This window comes from Durio zibethinus, chromosome 4, assembly GCF_047325235.1.
Source record: "Durio zibethinus cultivar Kanyao isolate XHJ-2024 chromosome 4, ASM4732523v1, whole genome shotgun sequence".
Classification (NCBI taxonomy): domain Eukaryota; kingdom Viridiplantae; phylum Streptophyta; class Magnoliopsida; order Malvales; family Malvaceae; genus Durio; species Durio zibethinus.
In genome coordinates, this window is record NC_143165.1 from 20,571,522 (window position 1) to 20,596,196 (window position 24,675).

The 24,675-nt window shown below is 29.7% G+C and overlaps 2 protein-coding genes across 3 annotated transcripts; one reads left to right on the forward strand and one right to left on the reverse strand.

The window, feature by feature from the left end:
• Window positions 1–232: 232 nt before the first annotated feature.
• Window positions 233–5,203, forward strand: LOC111287681 (Vps51/Vps67 family (components of vesicular transport) protein). The gene is made up of 7 exons (XM_022878351.2): window positions 233–361; window positions 641–738; window positions 1,457–2,504; window positions 2,975–3,490; window positions 4,074–4,262; window positions 4,343–4,479; window positions 4,681–5,203. The coding sequence occupies exons 1-7, from the start codon at window positions 233–235 to the stop codon at window positions 4,841–4,843; spliced, it is 2,280 nt and encodes a 759-aa protein (XP_022734086.1). The 3' UTR covers window positions 4,844–5,203.
• Window positions 5,204–8,983: 3,780 nt separating this feature from the next.
• On the reverse strand, window positions 8,984–14,241 carry LOC111288455 (uncharacterized). Of its 2 annotated transcripts, XM_089759836.1 has the most exons (15): window positions 14,066–14,241; window positions 13,931–13,975; window positions 13,751–13,849; window positions 13,554–13,664; window positions 12,739–12,913; window positions 12,559–12,615; window positions 11,888–12,024; window positions 11,716–11,775; window positions 11,553–11,630; window positions 10,947–11,020; window positions 10,426–10,502; window positions 9,812–9,891; window positions 9,636–9,716; window positions 9,380–9,454; window positions 8,984–9,276 (listed from the first exon to the last, which is right to left on the reverse strand). In XM_089759836.1, the coding sequence occupies exons 1-15, from the start codon at window positions 14,174–14,176 to the stop codon at window positions 9,241–9,243; spliced, it is 1,296 nt and encodes a 431-aa protein (XP_089615962.1). In that variant the 5' UTR covers window positions 14,177–14,241; the 3' UTR covers window positions 8,984–9,240. The 2 variants fall into 2 exon arrangements, with proteins under 2 accessions (XP_089615962.1, XP_089615961.1); XM_089759835.1 differs by having other exon boundaries at window positions 13,751–13,975.
• Window positions 14,242–24,675: the final 10,434 nt, after the last annotated feature.

Genomic DNA, 24,675 nt, shown 5'->3' on the forward strand with positions numbered 1-24,675 from the left:
AAAACTTAAAGATGGTCTCTTCATTAGCTAACGGCTAGAATAAATCTGAAACAAACCAAGCGAGTCCTACGTTCCTAATGTGAAAGAGCGAAACATGCCTGTCTCTGCCTCCCAATTTAAGCTCCTTCCTTCTCATCTAAGACTCTTTCTTTCTTTCTTTCCTTTTTCTGATCACCAAGGTTATTTGTCTTTGGTTTTTCCCTGGTAAGATTTCCATTCTGGTGACACAAAAATGAGCATAGGTGACTCAGCAGAGATGGAGGGTCAGCTCACTCTCAAGGACCGCTTGAAGATTTTCAAATCTTCCCAGTTCGACCCCGATGCCTATCTCCTCTCCAAATGCCATGCCATGACCGAGAAGGTCTCCTCTCTTAATTTCCCTTCCCTTCAGGCTTCAACTATTCTTATTATTCTCCAATTCACATAATTAGATATAGTATGAAATGATCATATATAGAAACTCTAACTATATGTCATAATGATTTATGCAATCACATGGGGTTCCTTCCGACTATATATGCAAAACTGGCAAAAGAAAAAGAGACGAAATTAAAGTTTCAAGTTTGCTGCTAACAAGACGGTCACATTCCAGAATATCGGTAATGGTGATATTCAATTTGGTGCATTGTTTTGATCACAGGAGATAAAGCATGCGTGTTCATACTTGTTGGACTTAAGGAAGGCGTCTGCAGAGGAAATGCGTAAAAGTGTTTATGCTAATTACACTGCCTTTATACGGTAATGCTTTGCTACTTTCAGCTATGTATAACGAGTCTTTCCAAAGTATTTGAGGTCTTGAGCTAGTGGGCTTTTACCTTTCATACTTGTAAACTCTGCTACTCCAGGATGAGTGTTAGATACGTTTACGTGTCTAATACGAATATGTTAATTGTTTTCTAAGATTCTTTTATATTTTTGGAGGGTTGGACCTCCATACCATGTCTACCAGATATGATAGATACTTTAAAGAAAATGAAGAGTCAAGCGGCATAGCTTTTAAATGCTTGTTGTGTTTCTATATTTCTAAGTTGTCAACATGTTATTGTGCAAGATTTTCATCCATTTCATTTTATAATTACCATTTATGGTTACTAGGAATTTCTCTAAATTTTAATGAAAGATGCCTCAGAATTTTGAATGATAGAAAAAGAACCAAAATAATGGTAGTTCATCATATTTGTGATATTGGATGCTGACATGTTATACGAGTACACAAAGTTAGTTTCTGTTTTCTGTTGTCTTAGTAGGATGTGGTACAAAAATAGGTGGCACATTGACTTTCCTGGCAGCTTGAAGTCTCAGTTCTCGGTCAGTACGTGCCAAACTTAAGATTGGATTAGGGGGCTGCTGTTTGTATGAAAATGAGTAGCAGAAGCTTAAGAACTACTCGCGTGATAGAGTGTGATTCTGTAACTTAATTTGTATCTAAAAGTTTTTACATTTTTTGCATTTGAAGCACATCCAAGGAGATTTCAGTTCTTGAGGGGGAGCTCCTTTCTATGAGGAATCTTCTATCTACTCAGGCAGCTTTAGTTCATGGTTTAGCTGAAGGTATCATCTTTGATTCCTTGTCTACCAGTCCTGAAGATTCAGAAGAGGAGAACATATATGATGTTGAAAATGCAAAACTTAACAAAACTGATAAGTGGTTTATAGAATTTTTGGAAAACCTTGAAGTTCTATTAGCAGAAAAGAGAGTGGAAGAAGCTATGGCCGAGTTGGATGAAGGGGAACAAATAGCGGAAGAAGCTAAAATTAAGCATACCTTAAGTCCAGATGTACTTCTACGATTGAAGAATGCCCTCAGTGTACTGAGACAAAAACTAGTTGATCAGCTTGCAGAGACTACTTGCCAACCTTTCACACATGGTGCTGAACTCCGTTCGGCTGTTTTAGCCATTAAAAAGCTTGGGGATGGTCCTCGTGCCCATACATTGCTGCTCAATTCTCACCAGCAGACACTGCAGCGTGGTATGCAAAGTCTTCGCCCTTCAAGCACTTCTTATGGAGGAGCATTTACTTCAGCTCTTTCACAGCTTGTACTTTCAACCATTGCACAAGCTGCTAGTGATTCCTTAGCAGTTTTTGGTGAGGAGCCTGCATACTCATCTGAACTTGTAACTTGGGCTGTGAAGCAAACTGAGGCTTTTGCATTTCTCTTAAAGAGACATGTTCTAGCTTCATCAGCTGCTGCAGGGGGTCTAAGAGTTGCCACTGAATGTATTCAGATATGCCTTGGGCATTGCTCTTTGTTAGAAGATCGTGGATTGGCCCTTTCTCCTGTGTTAATGAGGCTTTTTAGGCCCAGTGTCGAACTGGCATTCAATGCCAATTTAAAAAGAATTGAACAAAGCAGTGCCGCACTAGCTGCTGCTGATGATTGGGTGCTTGCTTATGCACCAGTTGGTGCACGTCCATTCTCTTCTACTTCATCTCTTGGTAATGCAAGTATACCACAGCCAAAGCTTTCAAGCAGTGCTCACAGATTCAATTCTATGGTTCAGGTAATTATTTTTTCTTCCTTTTTTACTTCTTTCCCAAAATCAACCGTAGCTTCTGTAAGACCTGTCGGATACAGAAAAACTTATTTATCTTGGCTTGTCTTAGTGCACCTAGTTTTATCAGTTCAGTGTGGAAGTAGACTTCACAGTTCAAAATATGATACGAAATTGATAAAAAAAAAAAAAAAAATGAAGATGACACAATTTGAAATTTTGTTAAAAACTTTATAGCAGTTTTATAAAAATTAAAAAATGTATTTCATATTTTTTTGTGAAACGCAAATTGTGACATGTAATTTTCATGTAAAACACAACATGAATACATGAATTGTTAGGTTTATCTGGAAGTGGAGAGTATTAAAGCTAATTAATCTTATGGGACAAAAACATCATTAAATGTTTTTTTTTTAATTCTTTTGTTGCAAGTTTTAGAATCTTTAGTGTACCTAATTGTGCATTATGTTCGGTTTCAGGGATTTCTGGAGGATGTCGGCCCCCTTGAGAGTCTTCAGTTGGATGGTCCAGCTTTAGAAGGTGTTTTACAAGTATTCAGCTCGTATGTTAATCTGTTGATAAATGCATTGCCTGGGTCAATGGAAACTGAAGAAAATTTAGAAGGTTCTGGCAGTAAAATTGTTAGAATGGCCGAGAATGAATCCCAACAAATGGCTTTACTCGCCAATGCATCATTGCTAGCAGATGAACTACTTCCCCGTGCAGCATTGAAGCTTTTGCCATTGACCCAGTCTAACAGAGTGGATGCCACCCCTAAAAGAGCATCGGATAGGCAAAACCGTCTTCCAGAACAAAGGGAATGGAAGAGGAAACTACAACGCTCAGTCGATCGCTTGCGAGATAGCTTTTGTAGACAAAATGCCCTTGATCTCATCTTCACAGATGATGGTGACATCCGTCTCAATGCAGGGATATACACAAGTTTGGATGGTAACACCGAGGAACCTGAATGGTTTCCATCTCCAATTTTCCAGGTAATAAATTTGCAAATTCTTTTATTGTGATATCCTGCTTTCCTGACATAAGCATGCAGTATAATACATGGCAACCTGAAAAGAAGATATCCTATGTCGTGCATTCAAGCATGTTGAATGGAACTATATGTATACAAACATAATCATGGTGCACATAACTATACTGTTTTTTACCTTTTGTGCCTTGTTCAATATAAATATAAATCATTTCTAAGGTATAACAGAATTTCAGATATGACAATATAACAATGGAATATCATGAAAACTTCACAGGTGAGTTCATTTACTTATCTGATCTCTGTTCAAACAAGTTTGTTATAACTTCATAATTCAACAGTAATTTCCTTATTTGTCATTAAATCGACTCAAGGAAACCGTGTTTATGCATGGAGTTATCAAAATCCATCACTGATGTATATACAATAATCATATATATTACCACCTTTATTTTGGGTCTGATAACTTTGTTAACAGGTTCTGTTCATGATCTTGGTTTGATGTTCATTACAGCAACAAAGTTTCGTATTTGATGCATCGTTACAAAACTCCATCTTTTCTCCTCAATAAGTTTATCTGCTTTCAGGAACTGTTTGAAAAGTTGACACAGATGGCAAGTATTGCAACTGATATGTTTGTAGGTAGGGAAAGGTTTGCTACTATTCTATTAATGAGACTCACTGAGACTGTGATCCTTTGGCTTTCTGATGATCAAAGCTTTTGGGAAGAGATAGAGCAGGGGCCTACGCCTTTGGGTCCCCTTGGTCTTCAACAGGTATTCTCACATGGGAAAAAAAACTAATTATAACGCATTAATGCTTCCTTTTATTTTAATGATAGAACATTTTGATGCAGTTTTATCTGGATATGGAGTTTGTTATGATTTTTTCTTCGCAAGGCCGGTATCTGTCTCGAAATCTGCAACAAGTTATCAAAAACATAATTGAGAGAGCCATTGATGCAGTTACTGCAACTGGAATTGATCCATTCAGGTACATATAGTCAGCAAAAGATTTTTAAAAATCAACAAATATGATCAAATGAATGATAGACGAGGATCCCTCATGGGAGCATTTTCATTTATCAGCAATTCTATTTGTGAGATCAAAGTCAACTACTTTTTGTTTCAAAGTCTTTTTATTATTAACATCTTCAGCCTGTAAGCTGATAAGTGATAACCTTCGTTTCTGCAGTGTCTTGCCAGAGGATGACTGGTTTGCTGAAGTTGCTCAAATAGCAATAAAGATGTTGACCGGTAAAGCCAACTTTGGGAATATGGATAGAGATGTAACAAGCCCTACAGCATCTGTATCTGCAAAATCTATATCTTCAGTCGTATCCCATGGAAGTAACTAGAGTTTCGCCATTAATATTTGCTCTACGCATTATCACAAAGCAACCAAGCTGCCATTGGTCATTTATCCACACTGCCATAAAAATCCTTAGTTCAACTTTCAAGAATATATGTCTGCATTTTCCACGGAATCTGTTTCATAAATTGTTAACAGGCCTGATGGAACAGGAGCTTCTGATCCCAAAGGTTCCAGCAATTAGTCTTCCAGATGGAAAATGATTAAGAGGTTCTGCAAATTACAGGGAAATTTGTAAAATCTCATGAAAATTTATCTAATTCCTTTGCTTATAAATTGTTAAGAGCCTAATAATAGAACAGGGAGTTTATGGTCCCACAAGTTCTACTGATAAGTCTAAAGAACCAAAATGATCAAGCACGTTAAAGAGAAATTTGTAAACCTCATTATATTCTTTTTCTTTTACCATTGCCTTCATGCTTATATAAACCTGGGAAGGAGTAGCTTTGATATTGTAATTAATATTAGTTATTGATACCTTCTACAAAGAACAAACTTCAACAACAGTGGCAAATTCAAAATTTTTGTCGGAGTATTCACTTATAATATATATATATATATATATATATATATAAAACTGTCCATAAATTTACTACCAATTCTGTGGATGAAAAATATGTTCAAAGAAAATTTTAGAGTGTCTAAGAAAAATTTTTCTTTTAAATTTTTTGTTTTACAATTGTTAAGATGTCATAAACACCATACTTTTAAATGTGGATGTGCCACTGTTCACAAACTTCGAGTTTGAGACTGAATGTTGTTCTTTTGCTCGTTTCTGTCAGTGTACTCTTATAGTTTCCTGCTCTCTACAATTCCCTTTTGAAGAATAGCAGTCTGTTTCTTTCCCTTGAGATAAACAGAAAAATTAAAGAAAACCAGCTTGTCACGTTACATAAATCAATATGTAGCCAACGTATTATGGACATGAATTACGCATCGATCTTGTTTAAATTCTGTCGTGAAATGAAGTGCAGAAGAAGGGGTGTAAGATCCTGTAATTCTGACATGATATTCAACTGCTTAATTGCTTTATAAAATGTAACCAGCTGTGTTTCTATGGAGTGCATAAACAAGTATAGAAACCTTTATGGTTTATTGGTACGGCGTGTAGAAAAATAAAAGGGTAAGAGATCCTGAGAAAAATGAAAAGTAAAAAGATGAAAATATATTTTTTTGGTTAAAGGTATAAAAAGTTCTTGAATTATAATTAAAAAATTATTCAAGTTATTTTTTATTACACTCAATCAATTTCTTCAACATTTATTAATATCTAATTAAGTTTTTTATTTGGATAAAAATTAATACTATTATTTTTTTTATCAATTAAAATAAAATTTCATATGATATCAATAAAATATATAAAAGTTTGTTACATGACATAACAATTAATATATGTAAAAATTAAATAAAAAATTTTTTTTCTTTTTCTTTTCTATTTTCTATTTTCTCTCTCCCTCTTTAAGAAGATCTCTTTAAAATATTTTTAGTATCTTTTGTAAGATTATTATGATAATGTAATCACTATGGTAATCTTGTTACCAAAGTGATTTTAACACTTGTAATTTAAAATCATTTTATTTAATTAACAATCATTAATTCTTAAGAATTAAAGACTACTATTTTGGGTATTATTAAAAATCAAATTTTATTTTGTTTAAAAGTATAAAAATAATCATACATATTATAATAGTTACACAAATTAACAATTTTAATGTTGTTTAAAGATAATAATTTATAAAATATTAGTAATAGTTATTTTATAATAAAATATTATTAAATTATTAAATTAATAAATATATTTATTGGTAGGTAAAATTATTTTTATAATATAAATTATGTAAAAAATAAAACCAATCTATTAAATTCATAATAAAAGACAAATATTATATTATATTATATTATATTTAAAATATTAAAAAAATGCACAAATTATTTTTAAACTTATTACAATGAATATTAATTTAAAAATATAAAATAATTATAATATAAAATAATTATAATTTTAAGATGCAACGAATATTTAATTCATATATTAAATGTATAAAATTAACTTTTATTAATTTTATTAATCACTTTACTTTGATAATTAAAGTTTATCACCTTTTTGTATGGGAAAAATATCACTCTCAAAAGCAATGATTTGATCACTCTAATGATTCAAAATCACTATCTCATAAGATTATTAAATGCTTACAAAATATAGTGATCTAATCATCATGTGTAAATCACTATAGATTTTAAAATAATCATTCAATAAAAAAAACTATTTAAGGGTTCAATTGATTATAGTTTAGAGATTGATTAAATTTTGTCACATGATTAGATTTTATTCATTTAAGGATTCAGTTGAGTCAAAATAAGAGATAAAAAGTTTGATTGATTATAATAAAATATTGAAGACTTAGTTAATTATTAATTATAATTTAAGAGTATTTTTTATCCTTTAGCTATTTTTTGTTTTTCTTTTCATTGATGCGCTTAGTTGGATAGATGAAAAAATTATAAAAAAAAAATGTAATTTTCCTTTAGTTCATTGTTTGATAGAGTTGAAAATGAAAGGAAAGAAAATGAAAATTGTATGATTTTATCATTCTAATAGTCTGTAAATTAAGATGAAGAGAAAACTAAATATAATGAACAGTTTTATAAATATACAATACATTCCCACACCTATTCTATTTTCTTTCTTTCTTTTTTTTTTCAATACGAAGTGATTTATTTTTATTAATAAATATTAAAAAAAAAATCCTTCCTATCTTTTCTCCTCTCATTTTTTTTGGCATATTTAAAATTCATTTTCTTTTCATTTTTCCACTCGCTTATCCATCTTCCACTTCTCCCCTTCACTAACTGCACCCACAAAGTTTCGTTTCCGGTTAAAGTTTTTAAAGTACAACATCAGGACCACCAATGATCTAGGAACATGGAAGTTGTTAGTCTTAAAAACCTTAGATTTACCGGTGGCATTCCTGATTCATTAACGAACTTGACAAATCTCATGCATTTGGATCTTCATAGCAATTCCGAGACTGGTGATATACCAGAAAGTATTGGTGAGTTGCAGCTTTTGAAAGGGCTTGATCTTTCAGATAATTTTGAGCGGGGAAATTCCAGCTTCAGTAAACAATCTGACATCCATAAGAGAGATACTATTTCAGTCAAATTTTAGTCAAATGCCTACGGCTGCAAAACAAGCGCCCAGGTGGAAGAATACCAACCAATTTCGTATATCTGGCCTTCCTCCAATTCCAAAGGATTTTTCTAGCAAGCTTGAGGGAGCAATTCCTCCAATTTCGGGTAATCTAGATGCTTTGACAACAAGTTATCTGGGCTCAAAGAAAAGTCAAATGGTCAACTCTCTTATCTCATAATTTCATTCAAGGACCATTGCCTGATGAAATTTCTGCCCTCCAAAATTTGCAAACAATGGATCTCTCATTCAACCTTTTAAATCTAACCTCCATTCCATCTAGCAGAAATGCCATCTATTTCGTGAATGATAGAATATAGATGCAATTGAACGCACATATGGATGCAATTGAAGGCACATTTCTTGCCATGAAGGACCATTTAATGTGGTGAATGGGGACTTGGGAGGTGGTCAACAATTATGCTTTTCAGGTTGAATTTGGCGCATGCCAGATGACCAGCATTTCCATACTGCCGATAAAAGAAAATCTTGTCCTTTTTTTGTTTCATAAATTCAATCGGCTTTTGGAAAGACCGAAAGGACCAAACAAGGAATTAATTTGATATTAAAACATGGAAAGAATTTGCTTTATAAAAACAAAGAACAAAGAGTTAATACTCAAACACAAATTTTGGGATTCTCCTGATTTACAATAGCTACCCAGCAGCTCTCATTTCTGTTCATAAGTTGCATTTGGATTACAATTATTTTCCAAATGGAGTAAATCATATTTTCATTAGGCATCCAGATGCAAGAAACCCAATGGAGTTAAAGAGTTATATTATAATTTGAAGATATTAAGATTTAAATTTAAAACTGTTAAATATAAATTTTAAAAATAATTAGATAAATAATATAATTTTTAAAAATAATTACATAAATCAACTCATCTAAACTTTAAATTGTTTCCCTCCCCCGTCATACCTACCCAAAATATATCCAACAATCCAAATGGGCTGTATTTCATTATTGTCCTCGGCAATTTACATCTCCACAGCCTTGAAATCATGCCATTCACAAAAGCGGGGAAAAAAAATATTTACAATCATGGTCTAAATCTTAAGGTGATAACTCAGCATATTATGTACACTTGCAAATGTGGGAAGAAATATCATCAGAATTCAAACTTCAACATATAAACGCGTCCCAAAAAAACAAGTGACTGCACATAATTCGAGTCAGGCCTGCAACAATCATGGTGCGTTCCGTATATGATCATGCTTCTGTTTCTGAATGAATTCAAAAAAAAAAAAAAAAAACATAGGCATTATAATAACGTTCAAATCAGCTACCATCCAAAAATGACAAATGATGCTAAACTAGATTTTAAACTGGATCTCTGGATGTTTCTGCCTGGGTGGTTGAGCACTCTGAATCAAGTTGCTGTACTGATAATGCATAGTTGTCCTATACATATAAAAGAAAACAAATGCACGAGCATGAGGTTATGGAAATTTTCAACTCTTAAGAGATTCTAAGGAACGAAGTTCCGTAAGGAACCAATCATATACATTAAAATAACAAAAGGAAAATTCCTTTAATCAAACAACTACTTAGGCCCTAAGAAACTTTTACCACATTCACATACCATTCTTTCCTTTACAGAGATGCTCAAAACATTAGCAGGTGGTTGTGGGTCGGAGCAAGCTGACACTGGAGAACAGGCAGGCTGAACATACCATTGCGAAAAGAATCATTTTTCTTTCTTTAAAAACTGCCAATATTCCGAGTGTTTATTTTTGTTAATGAGAATAAATAACTTGCCTCTGAAACACAAGAGTCGAAAGCATTGTTTGCTTGCAACTGGTTGCCAATTGAATTATACCCCTGAGATAGCTGTGAAGCTGAATTACAGGTCCAAGAAAGAAAAGGGTTGCTTCAACAATTAAGGAAATCATGCTTGACCTCAATTGAAATTTGAAAGAGAAAAAAGAGTACAAGCACAAATGCCCTTTTCTCATTAACATAAAAAAAATAGGTAATGTGTATACCAGATTCAAATGAACTAAGTGACGGAGATATGGGGTAGCAAATTTTTCTCATTCCCAGATAGATTAACAATGACAATGGTTTTTGCTACAGATGAGAACTAAAAAATAGATTCCAAAGGTTACTGCATTACATTTAATTGAAACAACCAGACTGCAATTAAAACCCTGTAAAATAATAATGTAATTAAACAAAGAAAGCTTGTTTAACATCACATGCAGTAACCGGTTTCCCTACCCTGCAACCAGCAAGCTTATGTTATCTTCACATATGTTCAATTCTCTTTCAAAAAATCAACTCTCCATGGATACAAGAGGGATGAAGTGTCTCACAATATGATCAGTTCGTTTATTAAAAAGCCCTACAGAAGTGAAAACAAACCTCAATACCTCTATTCGCTGCAGCATCCATGCTGCAAGTCTTATTTGGAGATTGTTCAGCACTGTGTCTAATTGTATCCTGAATCCTGGTGGGCCAATAACAATACAAAATAACTAAGAAAAAGGCAACAAATAAAAGAAAATTCATTGCTAATATCATTTTTCCCCTACTTCAACAGAGATGCCATTTGTGTTTTTATGGTCTATCTTGAACCCAAACAGTTTAAACTCAAAAACCCATGGGAAGCATGAAAATAGCATGCATATACGAGCACATGCTTGCATGCAGATTGTAGAGTGTAGACACGTAAAGAATTTCTGAACCTGTCAAGAGTCTTATCACATGTAATGTGCATGTCAAAGTTCATTGAACAGTTTGATCACTCATCAGAATAACCTGACAATCCGGTTGATACACATTTCTTTGCTATAATAAATTTAGCTTCTATAATCACATGATAATATATTCAAATTTGGAGAAATATGCTCAATGTCAGGAAAGATATTCACTACATATATATTCATTTTACCGTTTATCTTCCTTTGGTGTAATCATTTTGCACTCTTCTTGACTTTCCAGCATTGAGGAGACGGCCCTCCTTTCCTGTCATATAAATCAATAACATCTTAGACAACAAAAGCAAATGGTTGACAGATCAAGATATTTGAAAGTTTAATCTTTTCTCTTTTTTTTTTTTTCCTTATTTGAAGGAGAAAACAGTACTCCACCCAGCAGCCTTGAAGGAAAAAGCTACCAGATGAGTAAAGAGGACCAAATTGGTCAAGTTGCTGATTAAACTGTCCAATTTATTAGTTTACACGAAGAATCTCAAACCCAAGTGTTAAAAGTTACAAGTTTAAAATGGTCAGTTTGATATTAACTACGAAGAGAAGTTTACGAGCAACCATAAAGGCATATAATGCTCCTTCTTCCCATGGCATAAGGTTATCACAAAGGCAAATGTCCTCAGACAAATCTAATACATTTCATCACTAAAGTATTTCTCTAAATTTTAAAGGACTAGCTATAATGTTAGAAAGCTTCTTAGACGGTTTTTTTAAGACTTAAGGATAAGGTCCATTCCTTGTTTGAATTTTGAGAATGATATGCTAAAAGCCAAATTAAGTCTTCTTACCTCTTCGTTCATATTTGCAATAGCATTCTGAATCCTCTGTAATATATTTGCTAAGCTTCTCACCTCAAAATGCAATGCCTGATTATTAAAACATCTGGAGAAGTTTGGAACAAAATTACAGGGAGAAGAATGTAATGAACAGCCAACAGTTTGGAACGGATACCTCTTTCTCAGATACTAGATTCTGTATGACCGTATCCTTTGACAATATGGTTTTCTGAAGGTGTTGTTGACTAAGGAAACACAATGATGAGAAATTTCTTTAGTTGAAATTGCAAATTAATTCGTCTGAAACAAAAGAATGTTGCATTTATCTTCAATACTTGTTTGGATATCTCTTCAATTTGAGCTTGGCTGCAGTCACTGCTTTTTGCTGCTTCAAACTGTGATTCTAGCTCCAAAATTATTTTATTCTTTCTTTGAAACTCATACTCATCATTTTTCAGTCTATTTTCTAGGTCATGGATCCTCTCTGCAAAACTCAAAAGTAAATCCAGTTCTAGTGGACAATAAAGAAGGTAATGATTTTTGTTCATTGCAAAATTTCGCTTTTGTGTTGTATCAGAAACAATTAGATTGTGAATAAATATAATTTGAGAGTTACTAGAGTACCCAAATCATTGATGTCTAAGGAATTTATATATAATGCAACCTCCTCCCCATTTCCTTGCAAGTGAGAAACAAAGATAATGGAGATCAATTCATGACATAATATAGGTGTCCAAGTCAAGGAAGACTGAGCATAACATATTGTTATCCATGTTGCTTGGACTCGGGTGTGAGTGTCAGACTCCAATACAGAGACATTATTTTTTGAAATTTTTCCTACATACGCTCACACCCATGCAAACTTAGAAGTGTTAGATATGTGCTTGACACAGTACTTCGGAAAACATGAAGCGTTAAAGCAACAAAGATTTTCATATTCTAAAGACTAAAAGATTTTCATATTCTAAAGACTACATAATGAGCTGAATAAATAAGGTAAATAAGAACTTGAATTTACCAACAAATGCTTTTTCAAATGCAGAGACCTGATCCATTTTCCTCCTTAATCCAGCAACTGAATACACCAAACAGTGTTAGAGGAATACAAATACTGCAACATCACATCAAATGATTGAGCCTGTCACATGTGCAAGATGAGGGTAGACATGAAAAAGGAAATAGACAAACAGTCACATGCCTACTTCCTCTTTTTCACTCACAATTCTTTCCACATTATCCACAACCTGCTTGACAGAGAAAGCCTCCTTTTCTATTGAATCAAATAGTGATAAATGAGAGTTTATTTTCTCAGATAGGACAGCGAGTTTTCTATCTCTAGCTTCAATTGACCTTTTCATTTCACAATTAGATTCCTGCACATAAACATTAGGCCAATGACTAATATATAAGTTGAACACATTTTCTTGACATGATTAAAACTTCAGAACACAACTACCATCTAAGCAAAGCAATTGCTCAAACATTATGCAGAAACAAACACAATAAGCAGAATTCTGAAATGAGCTATAAAGAAACAAATAAGGCATTATAGAGTATCAATTCATCGACTTATTTGATTTGCTTTGTCATCAATTTGCTCAATGACGGAGCCAAAGGGGTGAAGGGGGTCATGGCTCCCCTCGCTTTTCTAAATGTGGAGTTTACCCCTAGAAGTTTCTTTCATTTTCTTATTTATTTTCACTTGGCCTCTCTTAATTTTCTCAAATTCCCTAATTTAACTTTTTCACACTATTTAATCAATCTTTAAGGGCTCTTGAATTTGTTTTTTTTTCAATACTTACGAGGATTATTTTTACTTTTCAGCTTTCACCAGATTCTTTTTTATATTGTCATTTGGTTTTCATAATATATACATAATTTTGCATTTAATACATAAGTTTTTACATTGCATGATAATTTTTTTCTTTTTGCATATCATTAAATGAAATACAAATAAATAAAATAATGTGTCCATTTGAATTTGTGTAGCGTATAAGAAATGCAATACAGTACCTGGTATGCATTTATAAAACTATCCCTGGACTGAAGTAGGCTCTGGATGGTTCCTTGTAAGTCCTTTCGCTTGTTTTCAAGCAAAGCGTTGTCGTTTTGAAGGTAACTCACCTGCAACAACAGCAGTTACATCAACCTCTAATTAACAAGCATTTTCACGAGAACGTAGAAGAAGGAGCGAAGCGAAATTCACAAGCCTTTCTTTCAAGTTTTTGCTGTGATTCGTTACATGAAGCTAATTCCGCTTGCAATTCTTTTAACCTTCTGCTGTATTCCTCCTCGGCTTGCTTTTGCTTCTGCGTCCAAACACCAGGTATCCATTTTCCAGGCAAAGAAAAATTTTCAAAAAAAATCAAGAAATTGTAAAATGGAATAACCTGGATTAAGAGATGGATTTGTTCGGTTGCGGAACGGTTTCTCTCCTATTAAACAATGTTACTAGAGCAAATTAATGAGGGAGATAGAGAGAGAACTGCAATGACAATTGAAAACAGGAAAAAAAAATTTGTTACTCTAAGATCGCGAGATTCAGTGACGAGAGCTCCAAGCTGAAGCCTGAATTTGGACAATTTGAGAAATTCCATTTCCATTTCTAACTCTTCATTAAATGTGCCTGTATTCATCAATCAAAAACCAAAAAACGATTGTTTTCGTTTTACAAAATGTCCGTAAATTCTTTATAAAAAAAATAAAAATAAAAATAAAAAACAAATTTGTTTTAAGTTATATAATTTCATCCAAATATGTACAATCTAGTTTTGGACTAGGCCTAGAAATATGATAATATGGATATCGACAGTTATTGTGGCCCGTAACTATATATATATATATATATGGGCCATAACATACATTTTTAAAAAAAAATTTTAAACCTAAAAGAATGAATAAAACGATAAATTTGTCAATTGCCACCCCGTCAACATACTTTGCCGCTTAATTGAATAGCAACTAATTCGGGAAATTTTTTGAAAATTGGGTTTTATTTTTTTATACTTAAAATTGTCAAATATTAAATTTTAATTATTAAAATTAAAATTTTAATATTTTATTATTAAATTTTAACGTATTGATAGTCACTAATAAAAAGTTTACTCATTATCGTCACAAAAAAAGGCATATATAACTACATGCTCTATAACTTTGATTCAAAAACTATCAAGTTAATTATTGGTAATATTATTTGTAGTTGGACGTCTGTCCTATGATAGAATTATAGACTTCTTTTTTTCATATTTGTTTGTTTTTTAGTATGGCCATTAAGCACACTAATCCTCCATTAATAGTGTTAATTAATTTTTTCGATAACAATCAAATCTAAAATTTATTGGTAATAGGTGAAACAGTTTTTGCTATATTTATATGTTGAAGATACCCTAAACTTAGTTGATATTGGATTTACTACTTTTATCATTACTTTAATACTCCCTCCTCCATATGTAGATATAAAAGAGATCTATCACATTATATGAATTTCACATGAGAGGATGATGTATAATTCGGTATGCATTTCTTACTTAAAGATAACAAACCTATTACATAGAAACCAATTTAACAAGAGGTGTTGCCCGTTCTATGATACCATGTGAAATTTAAAACAATAAGGATTTATGGATGAAAAATGAAAAAGAGAAGACAAAAATAAAAGAACACAAAATGATACATCGTTTGACTATGAAGACCTATATTCACGTTGTTATTGTTGTTGTTTTTTTTTTTTTTTTGGTAAAAATGTCGAAAACCACTTACGATCGCATGGCTTTAGGACTTGCTACTTCAACATATCTTCCCACTAACTCCTAAGGAGGATTAGCTAGCACATAATGATTATCATTTCCATTAAAGGCTCAACTAAACATATAATCAGTATAGAAATTAGACTCCTTAAAAATATGCTCAACTCTGCAATCTCAATCTCTATGAAGCAAATGATGGTACTAATTAATATAACATGATATAATGGATGTTTCCCCCACAATGCCGTTAACCTTTTTCACTGCCAATAAAGAACAGACAAAACTCTGATCGAACCCTTGTGCAATTTTCCTAGAGAAGCCAAATATCTAGGATCCATTAAAATTTTTTGCAATGCCTCCTATAGCCAACTCTTATAGATTAGATGATGCAAAATCATCTACATTAATTTTAATAAAAGCAAGTGGAAAAAGTTTCCAATCAATTAGAGACGCCAGCTTAAAAGAAACAATACTTCGGAGTTCCCTAAAATGAAAAATTTTCCCCAGCCCCAGCCACAACAATACTAATGCCACCACTAGCCCAAGAAAAACCTTCCTAAAAAATGCATTTATATCACTATTTCCAAACATACCAGCAACCAAACATAAACACACCAAGCTAAAGCATCCCTCCAATCAACACATTTGTTTCTATGCATTGGAATGATTATGAAAGAAAGACGTTAAACCTTTTGTACAAGCCATCTTTTAAAAATAAAATATTCCTTCCGTTCCAAATTATTTGTGTTATTAACTTTCATAGAGTTTAAAAAAATATTTGATTTTCATGTATTTAATATTAAATTTTAAATTTTTTATAAAATTTAATTTTCATGATTTTTAATGTTTTAGATACTCAAAAAAGAAAAAATACATAATTTTGGGACCAAAAAATTGATGAACAAAGAATATGGGATGAAGAGAGTATATGAATACGAGCCCTCCCTACACTAAATAGTTCATAGATGAATCAAAGTCAAGTTATAGAAATTTGCCATTTTTAAGAGAACGAAATTTTAAATGAGACAATAAGAGAGTTAAGAACTATCCGTCTCTGATATCATGTTAATTTTAATAATGAACATCCAACCTAAAATTAATTCACAAATATGGAGTAATTCTTGTTATATTTATTTGACCAATACACCTCAAGCTTAACTCATGTGAAATTTAATTTATAACTGTTTATATGCCTAATATAAATATATAAAAGAGAAAACCATTTTGTAAAAGACAAAGAAAATTTTTTTTGAAATTCCAAAAATAAGAAAGAAATTCAAAAAAATGGAAATTTTTTATAAAAATTAAAAAAATCAAAATTAAAAAAGGAAATAAAAAATATTGAAATATTCTAAATTTAAAATATATAAAAATTCAAAACATATGTATTTTTAAAAATTCAAAATTAAAAAAATTAAATATTAATTAAACAACTTAAAATATCTAAAACTCTTTTTGAAAAAAATAAAGTTTGAAAATAATTCTTAAAAATTCACAATAAAGAAAATGAAAAATTTTTAAAATAAAAGAAAGAAAAGAAAGAGATAGGGAATGAGGGAAAGGGATATGGCCAATTGATTGTTTTACTACTAATCTGCTACTCTGCTACTAATCCCCTCAAGATGCGTCTAAAACAAAAACATAACCTCAAATCAAAAATCGACTAATTTAATCAATTTAATTGAAAAAATTGAATAAAATTGAAATCAATTTAACAAATTGAATTAAATAAATTCGATCTGTTTTAGTCTGTTAAATTGGTTTGAACCGATTTTTGCTCTCCCATAGTTTTTTGGATAATTTGCTTACAAAATTAAAGCTTAAATATGTAATTGTAAAACTAATTCTTTATATATCGTATAGACAAAAATGACATACTACATAGGTCAAATGAGTATTTAACTCTAAAATAATTATAGTAATTTAAAAATGGTATTAAATATTTATAGTATTTTTCATGAAATAAAACACTTTATAACTTCATATTATTTTAATATATTAATTTTTTTTGAAATAGTGCATGGGTAAATTACATAAAAAGACATTATGGTTTGGGTCAAAACACATTGTGGTTTGGGTCAAAACAAATCTACCCCTAATGTTTAAACCCTAAGTTTTTCTCCATTATAGTTTTACTTAACACCATTACTTATTATTGATCTCAACTTGTCATGCAGCTTTTTTTTTCATTTTATTTTTTCTCGTTTTCTTTTTATTTCTTCTTTAGCTTCCAAATTTTCTTTTTAAAAAAATTACAAAACGTTTCTCTCTTCTTTGCAATCATTTCTCTCATCTTCTTTCTACATTCATGGTCATTTACTTGCCATGTTCTGGCATGGTTCCTAAGTTTCAAATAATGGTGATTATTTTCATCTCTATTTCATTTTTTAAATTAATTTATTCCTTTCATATTATCTCATTTTTTGTCCATTTTTTCTCATTTGCAAATGTCAAATGATTATTGAAGGAAAAAACCATTAAAGTATTTTTATTGAAAACTTATAAAAAAAAAGTCAAAATTTTGTAGCAAGATTGGGATTACCTTATTTTTCAAAATAGGATTGAGTCAGATTGGTTTTTAGGTTTCAATGCGACTTGGGTCTTAAGTTTGGTTGTTATGGAAGGTCATTTTGAGGAAATTGCCTTGTTTTTCAAAATAGAACTAAGTTAGATTGGTTGTTAAGGTTTCAATGTGACTTGGGTCTTAAGTTTAGTTGTTATGGGTCTTAAGATTGGGATTGCCTTGTTTTTCACAATAAGACTGAGTCAGATTGGTTGTTAAGGTTTCAATGTGACTTGGGTCTTAAGTTTTGTTGTTATGAAAGGTCATTTTGAGGAAATTACTTTGATTTGTCTATCTTGTTGAAGATTGAAATATGATTTTCTTTTTTTATTTATTTTAAGCTCTTTATTAAATCAATTGAAAAAAATAATATTCTAATGAAAATGAGAAGATTTGTTCCCTGATTCAGTTGCTACATCTATCTTTCTTTCTTTACACCATCACAAATGAAGATTTCTTTTCACAATTGGAACCAAACCTAGTTTCTTTTTTCTAATAACACTACACTCTTACATTGTGTTTGGTAAGAGGAAAAAAGGAAGGAAAAACTACTTTTCTTTCACTTCTTTTTGTTTGAGAAGAGAAAATAGAAAGAGGGAAGAAAAATTGACGAATTTAGCTTTTTCTTTCCATCCAAATCAAACACTCATTCAACTTAAAAAAACAAATTTATTTATAACTTTACACCAATCATCTTTCTTTATCTCTATTTATTATCATTCATACCAAATACAATAAAGGAAAAATAACTTTCCTTCGTTTTTTCTTTCTCAACCATTTTTCCATTATCTCTAATTTTTTTCCTTCTTACCAAATATAATTTTAGATCTTTCATTTTAAAGATTCAAAGGTAAAATCCAATCCATAACAAGAACAAACTTTTAGATTTTATTTTTTTCTAGAAATAAATTTTTAAAGAAAATGTTTAAAATTTTGCATTTTCTTTCAAAAAATAATTTTGCAATTTTAAATTTTTTATTTGTATTTATTATTATTATTTAATGAAAAAGGTATTTTAGTTATTTTATTATTAAAGGTGCTAACAGAAACAAGTAGAAAATAACTAAGTGTCAAATTTTAAACTTTAAGGAATGGATTTATTTTGGCTCAAATCATAAGTTTTTTTTTTTTTTTTTTGTAATTTACCTATAGTTTATATATGTACTTAAGACATTAATGTTTTTAAGGGGTAGTATAAGTAATTTTTTTATTTAGTGTCATTAGGACATTAGGTCATTATTTGTAGGATATCTTAATATTTATAATACAAAAATATGTTTACGTAGGATAATTTACTAAATTATTTGTATAAAATAAAAAACAAATTAATGTCATTTGTTTTCAAATGAGGGAAAATATGCATAGTTAGAGGAGAAAATATTTGTATTTAATAGCTTTAGAAAATACTATACAAAAACGTCATATTTATATAAAAAGGACTCTTACTAATTATGGAAAAAAATCTCATATGATATCGTAATCCTAAGTATTATTTTAATTAAATATCATAATTTTTAATATTACGTTTGACTATATAATTACATAATATCACAAAATACTACATTAACACCTTAACTCAAACTCAATGTGGTATTATAGATGCTAGCTTAAGTTCATTAACTGAGTCTTGAGAATAACCAAAAAAAAAAAAATGTGTTTAAGTTTCCACCATTTCAAAAAACTTTTCATGCCTTAGCATACAAATTATAGTTATTTTTATTTTTTAAGCAGAACTAGCAAAAATAAAAGTAAAAAATGAAATCAAGTGGTTGAAAATACTAACATGGTGTAATACGGGACAAGTTTAAAACTAATGTGGCGTAACATATAGCAAGTTTGAGACTAACTAGCATAAAAAGAAGCAGGATGTCATGATAAAAACATGGTAGGTTCAAAAGCTTATGTGACGTAACAAGTAGCAGGTTCAGGAGTTGATGTGGCGTAATACATAGCAAGTTCAGAGATGTCATAGCAAAACACGCAACAAGTTCAAAAGCTAACGTGGAGTAATACATAACGGTTTCAAAGATGCTAGGACAAAATACATGGCAAGTTCAAAAGTGACACGACAAAACACATAGCAATTTCAAAGCTGATGTGGTGTAACACATAATAAGTTCAAAGATATCATGACAAAATACGTATCATATTCAAAAGCTTACTTGGTGAAACATATAATAGGTTCAAGAGCTAGAAGTTTTAACAAAATTATGTCTTAAGAAAAAGCATAATATATTACATGCATATTATACACAAACTTCGCATAATTTACCAAATCTGAATTAAAAAAAAAAAAACTATATAAATTTTGCATTCTTAATAAATTTAAATTTTATATTTTTAATGAATTTATTTACATATAATTATAATCCCATACATTGCACAATTTTAAAACTAGATTTAACAAGTAGAAAAAAGGTAAAATATAAAGTTTATCCTTAAAAGGCGTTTAGTTCACGAAATCAAGCTTTCTTTATCTGATTTCTTAATTTGATTAGAAAACTTTCTATGCATCAAGAATCTTACATTTTCAATAGTGTCAAAAAGGAAAAAAGTAGGGGAGAATAAAAAAACTCACATTTCCTTGAGTTTTATTAGTTTCAGAGAGAAAGTGAAATTTTTTTTCTATTTTCCCTCACTTAATCACATTTTCATATTACATAGATAACATTTTTTACCTTAGAAAATAGTAATTTTATATTTTGCTTTTCACGGTTTCAATAATGACTATGTTTTTAATATTAAAACTACGCTTTTTGTTAAAAATATATTAGGTAAAAAAAATTTTATAATTCAATAAAAACGATATTTCTTAGATAAAAAACGTTGCCTTTATTGAAAATATGAAAAAAAAATATTTTCAGAATTCAACAAATGTGACATTTCTAAGATAAAAAATGAGATTTTTGTTAAAAATAATAAAAAATTTTATTTTTTTAAAATTTAACAAAAATGATGTTTTTAAAATAAAAAACACAACCTTTGTTGAAAATATGAAAAAAAAAATTTTTTTGGAATTCTTTAATTTCAATAAAGATATCATGTTATTCACTTGTCACATGTTATAAATGTCACTTTTTTTTAACATGTCACTTGTTATGAATGTCACATGTTATTCATGAATCATCAAGTATCATATAGTAAAAACTTTTATTAGGTAATTTTACATTCCTCTAATCAAACATAAAAATCATACATTTTCTAAGGTCAACAAAATCCAAAAATCATACATTGAAAGATATCAGTTTCTCTTTCAGAATCTAAAAATTTATAAACCAAATACCTTCTTAATATTTTATTACAATGAAGAGAAATTTAGCTCCTTCCTATTTATAGATTTTCTTGAAAACAATAAAATTAGAAGATATACCATACTCAAAATAAGATCAAGTGACAATATGTTTGAAAACAAGAGACATATAACCAACAAAACAAAAACTCATGATTGGAATCTTTAACAAAAATTTGAATTTAAAAATATCAAAATCATATTACACATGATTTTTTTTATATATAATATAATTAAAGTTACTCTCAAGTTTTGTCTAGACCCAATTTGTTGTGTACCAAATTAATAAGTAATTAAGTTAAAAAGAGTTTTCAAAGGAAACTCAACCTTTGTCATTTTATTTAATTCAACTTGCCTAATACTAGTTATGAATTGATCTTACATAAGCAAGTCAAGTTTCAAGTGATAATAATAAGCATAGACAATTATTATCATTTAAAAATAATCCTAAATAATAAATAAATATCCTAAGATAATCCAAAATAATAGATAAAATAATAATATAAATTCTAAGATAAAATATTAAGATAATCCTAATTAAATATCCTAGGATTGTAGATGCATATACTTCAATTGTTGACAAATCTTGTTGAAATAAATTAAAGTTGAAATTAATTGACTGTTTGATTGAATCATTCCACCATAAGTCATAGCTATTTGATCAATGTTAATCTTCTGAACGTGTGATTGGTCAAACACAAATTCAACTTCTTTGTCAAATAGAATTTGATGATCTTGTACTCGAAAGGGTGGTAAAATGGTTAAATTTTCCTTCATATCCTCGAAGTTGTTGGATGATTCTGTTTTAGAAAGAGTATCCAGTGTTACTTAATTCAGCAAAAAATCTTTGACATCTTTAAAATTTTCACCTTTTCGAACAAATCATTATGATAAACTTTATGAGATACCACTAGATCTAAACGCAAAATTTGGAAGCATGTCATTCATTGATTTTATTGATCAAGCTTTCTAACTTGGCAAGTCATTGATATGACATCTCAACCTATTTTAAGATCAAAATGTTATGTACCAAATTAATAAGTACGAAAGCAAAAAAAAAACCTTTTAAAATAAACTTAACCTTTGGTATTTTATTTAATTCACCTTGTTTAACAATAGTTATAAGCTACTAAAATAAAAAAGATAATTTTTATCACTTCACAAATAATCATAAATGATAAATAAATATCCTAAGATAATCTTAAACAATAGATAAAATAAAAAAAAATATCATAAGATAAAATATTAAAATAATCTTAATTAATTATCTGAAGATTGTAGATGCATATAATATTTCACCTCCCTTAAAAACACCCTTGAAACCAACACTCATCTTTACCCATATTTTTTCACGTTGCTTAAATTATTAGCGAATCTTACTAAAATAAATTAAAATTGAAATAATTTGATCTTTTGATTGAACTATTCCAACATAGGCCATAGTTATTTGATCACTATTATTCTTCTGAAAAAGTGATAGATCAAACATAAAATTAATTTATTTATAGAACAGAATTTGAAGATTTTGTAATTTAAAGAGTGATAAGATGATCAAATTTTCCTCAATTTCTTCAAAGTTGCTGAGTGATTTTGATTTACAAGAAGTATCTAATGTTGCTTGATTCTATAAAAAATTTTAATAGCTTTAAAATTTTCACCTCTTTGGATTGATCATTATGGTTAACTTTATGATACACCACTAGATCTAAATGCAAAATCATGGAAGCACAAATGTTTTTACACAGACTTTTAGCAATGTAAAATATCTTTGCTAAAAGTTTTATTTCCATCACTAAAAACCATTAAGGACAAAACGTTGTAAAAAGTCCATAGAAAAATTTGAAGTCTTTAAAAGCATTTTATCAAAAAAGGAAACTTTCGTTATTAAAACGGTAATTTTTAGCAACAAAAATAATTTTTATAAAAAAATACGTTTAACTACAAAATTTTTCATTGGTAATTTATATAATTTCATTGCTAAAAGTATTTTTATATTTACTAAATTGCATTAAGTCAAAAAAATCCATCGATAAAGGTTATTAGCAACAGAAGACTAAGAAAAGATCCACTATTTTTTCACACAATATTTTTTTTAGCAAAAGAGAAAGCATTATAAGTGAAAATACTTTCTTTCAAAAAATATTAAATTAGATAAACATGTAATAAATAAAATTATTCATTTCATTTATAAAAAAATAAAGTAAGGTTTTACAAAATTATTACAAACTTGAATCAAATATCAAACCATGAGTCCACAAATTCTTCACTTATGGAACAAGCAATGTTGAAGCAAAAAAAAAAAGCCACTAAGTTAGTCATGAGCCACTTCCAAATAGTATACATTAGATAGAGCACCTCCAAGCAATATAGCAAATTGACAAATTGAAAACAAAGTATACTCTAGATAAACATTATACACAAGTTTAAAAAGTATTTGACTATCTAAAATTCTAAAATAATAGATTTCATCAGTAACAACCATCCAATTTGTCAAAATCAAATGCAACCAACCAAAGTATGAATACAAACAAAACTTTTGAAAACCAAAAGCATTCATACATAAAGAATACAAATTGAACCATGATCCAACTTTATATAATACATACATGCATATGTATGAATATATGCAATAAGCATTAAGCACTTATGTTATGCAACAGGCAATAAGCATTTATATCTATGTAAATGCATATCAATAATGGAAATAAACTTTTACATTCTTCTAATGCATCATTAATTTAATTTTCCAAATATTTATAGGCATAGCACATGAACTAACACCATATGCTTGAAACTTGTAAGCAAAGTAATTGCAAAAGATCATAGTTTACGGTCATATCAATATGTGGAATATTATCAAATAACTATGGAAACTAGTTTTTTAAAACTTCTAATCAATGAATCTCAATAAAGGAAATTCTAATTTCTAGGCAGTTCCCTAAATGGAAAGGCAAATTTCTCTAGATAATAAATAAATAAAAAAGATGAATCCTCATAAGCAAGAGAAATAATGAATGAAAATATCAATTTATTTAGCTAAGTCCTAACATTATAACATATTTCACTTTCCATTAATTTAACTTATTAAATTTTAGTTTAAACTTTTTTGAACATGTTATTTACCTATTAATTTGTTAGCAATTCCAAAAGATCACTACATTTTCTATAATTAGTTAACGTCAATTGTAATAAACAGCTATCAGTCTTCAAAGATAAATACTATATCAATTAAAATTTATAGTATAATGAAATATCAATAAGATGAACATATAGTTTAATTAATCACTGATAACATAAAACATATTTTGATAAAAGAGGACTTATATATCTTTATATGACCAACTATTCTCATTTGTGTCTAAAAGTGTACATAATATCAAATAGGACAAGCAAACACCTAATACAGATTGAAGCAGAAAAGTGAACCGGGGGTGAAGATATTACTAATACATGTTCAGTCACACAAAAAAGCTCACTTTAGTCATCATTTTTAACTTAGATAATAACTTGAGAAACACCAAAATTGAAACATTATCT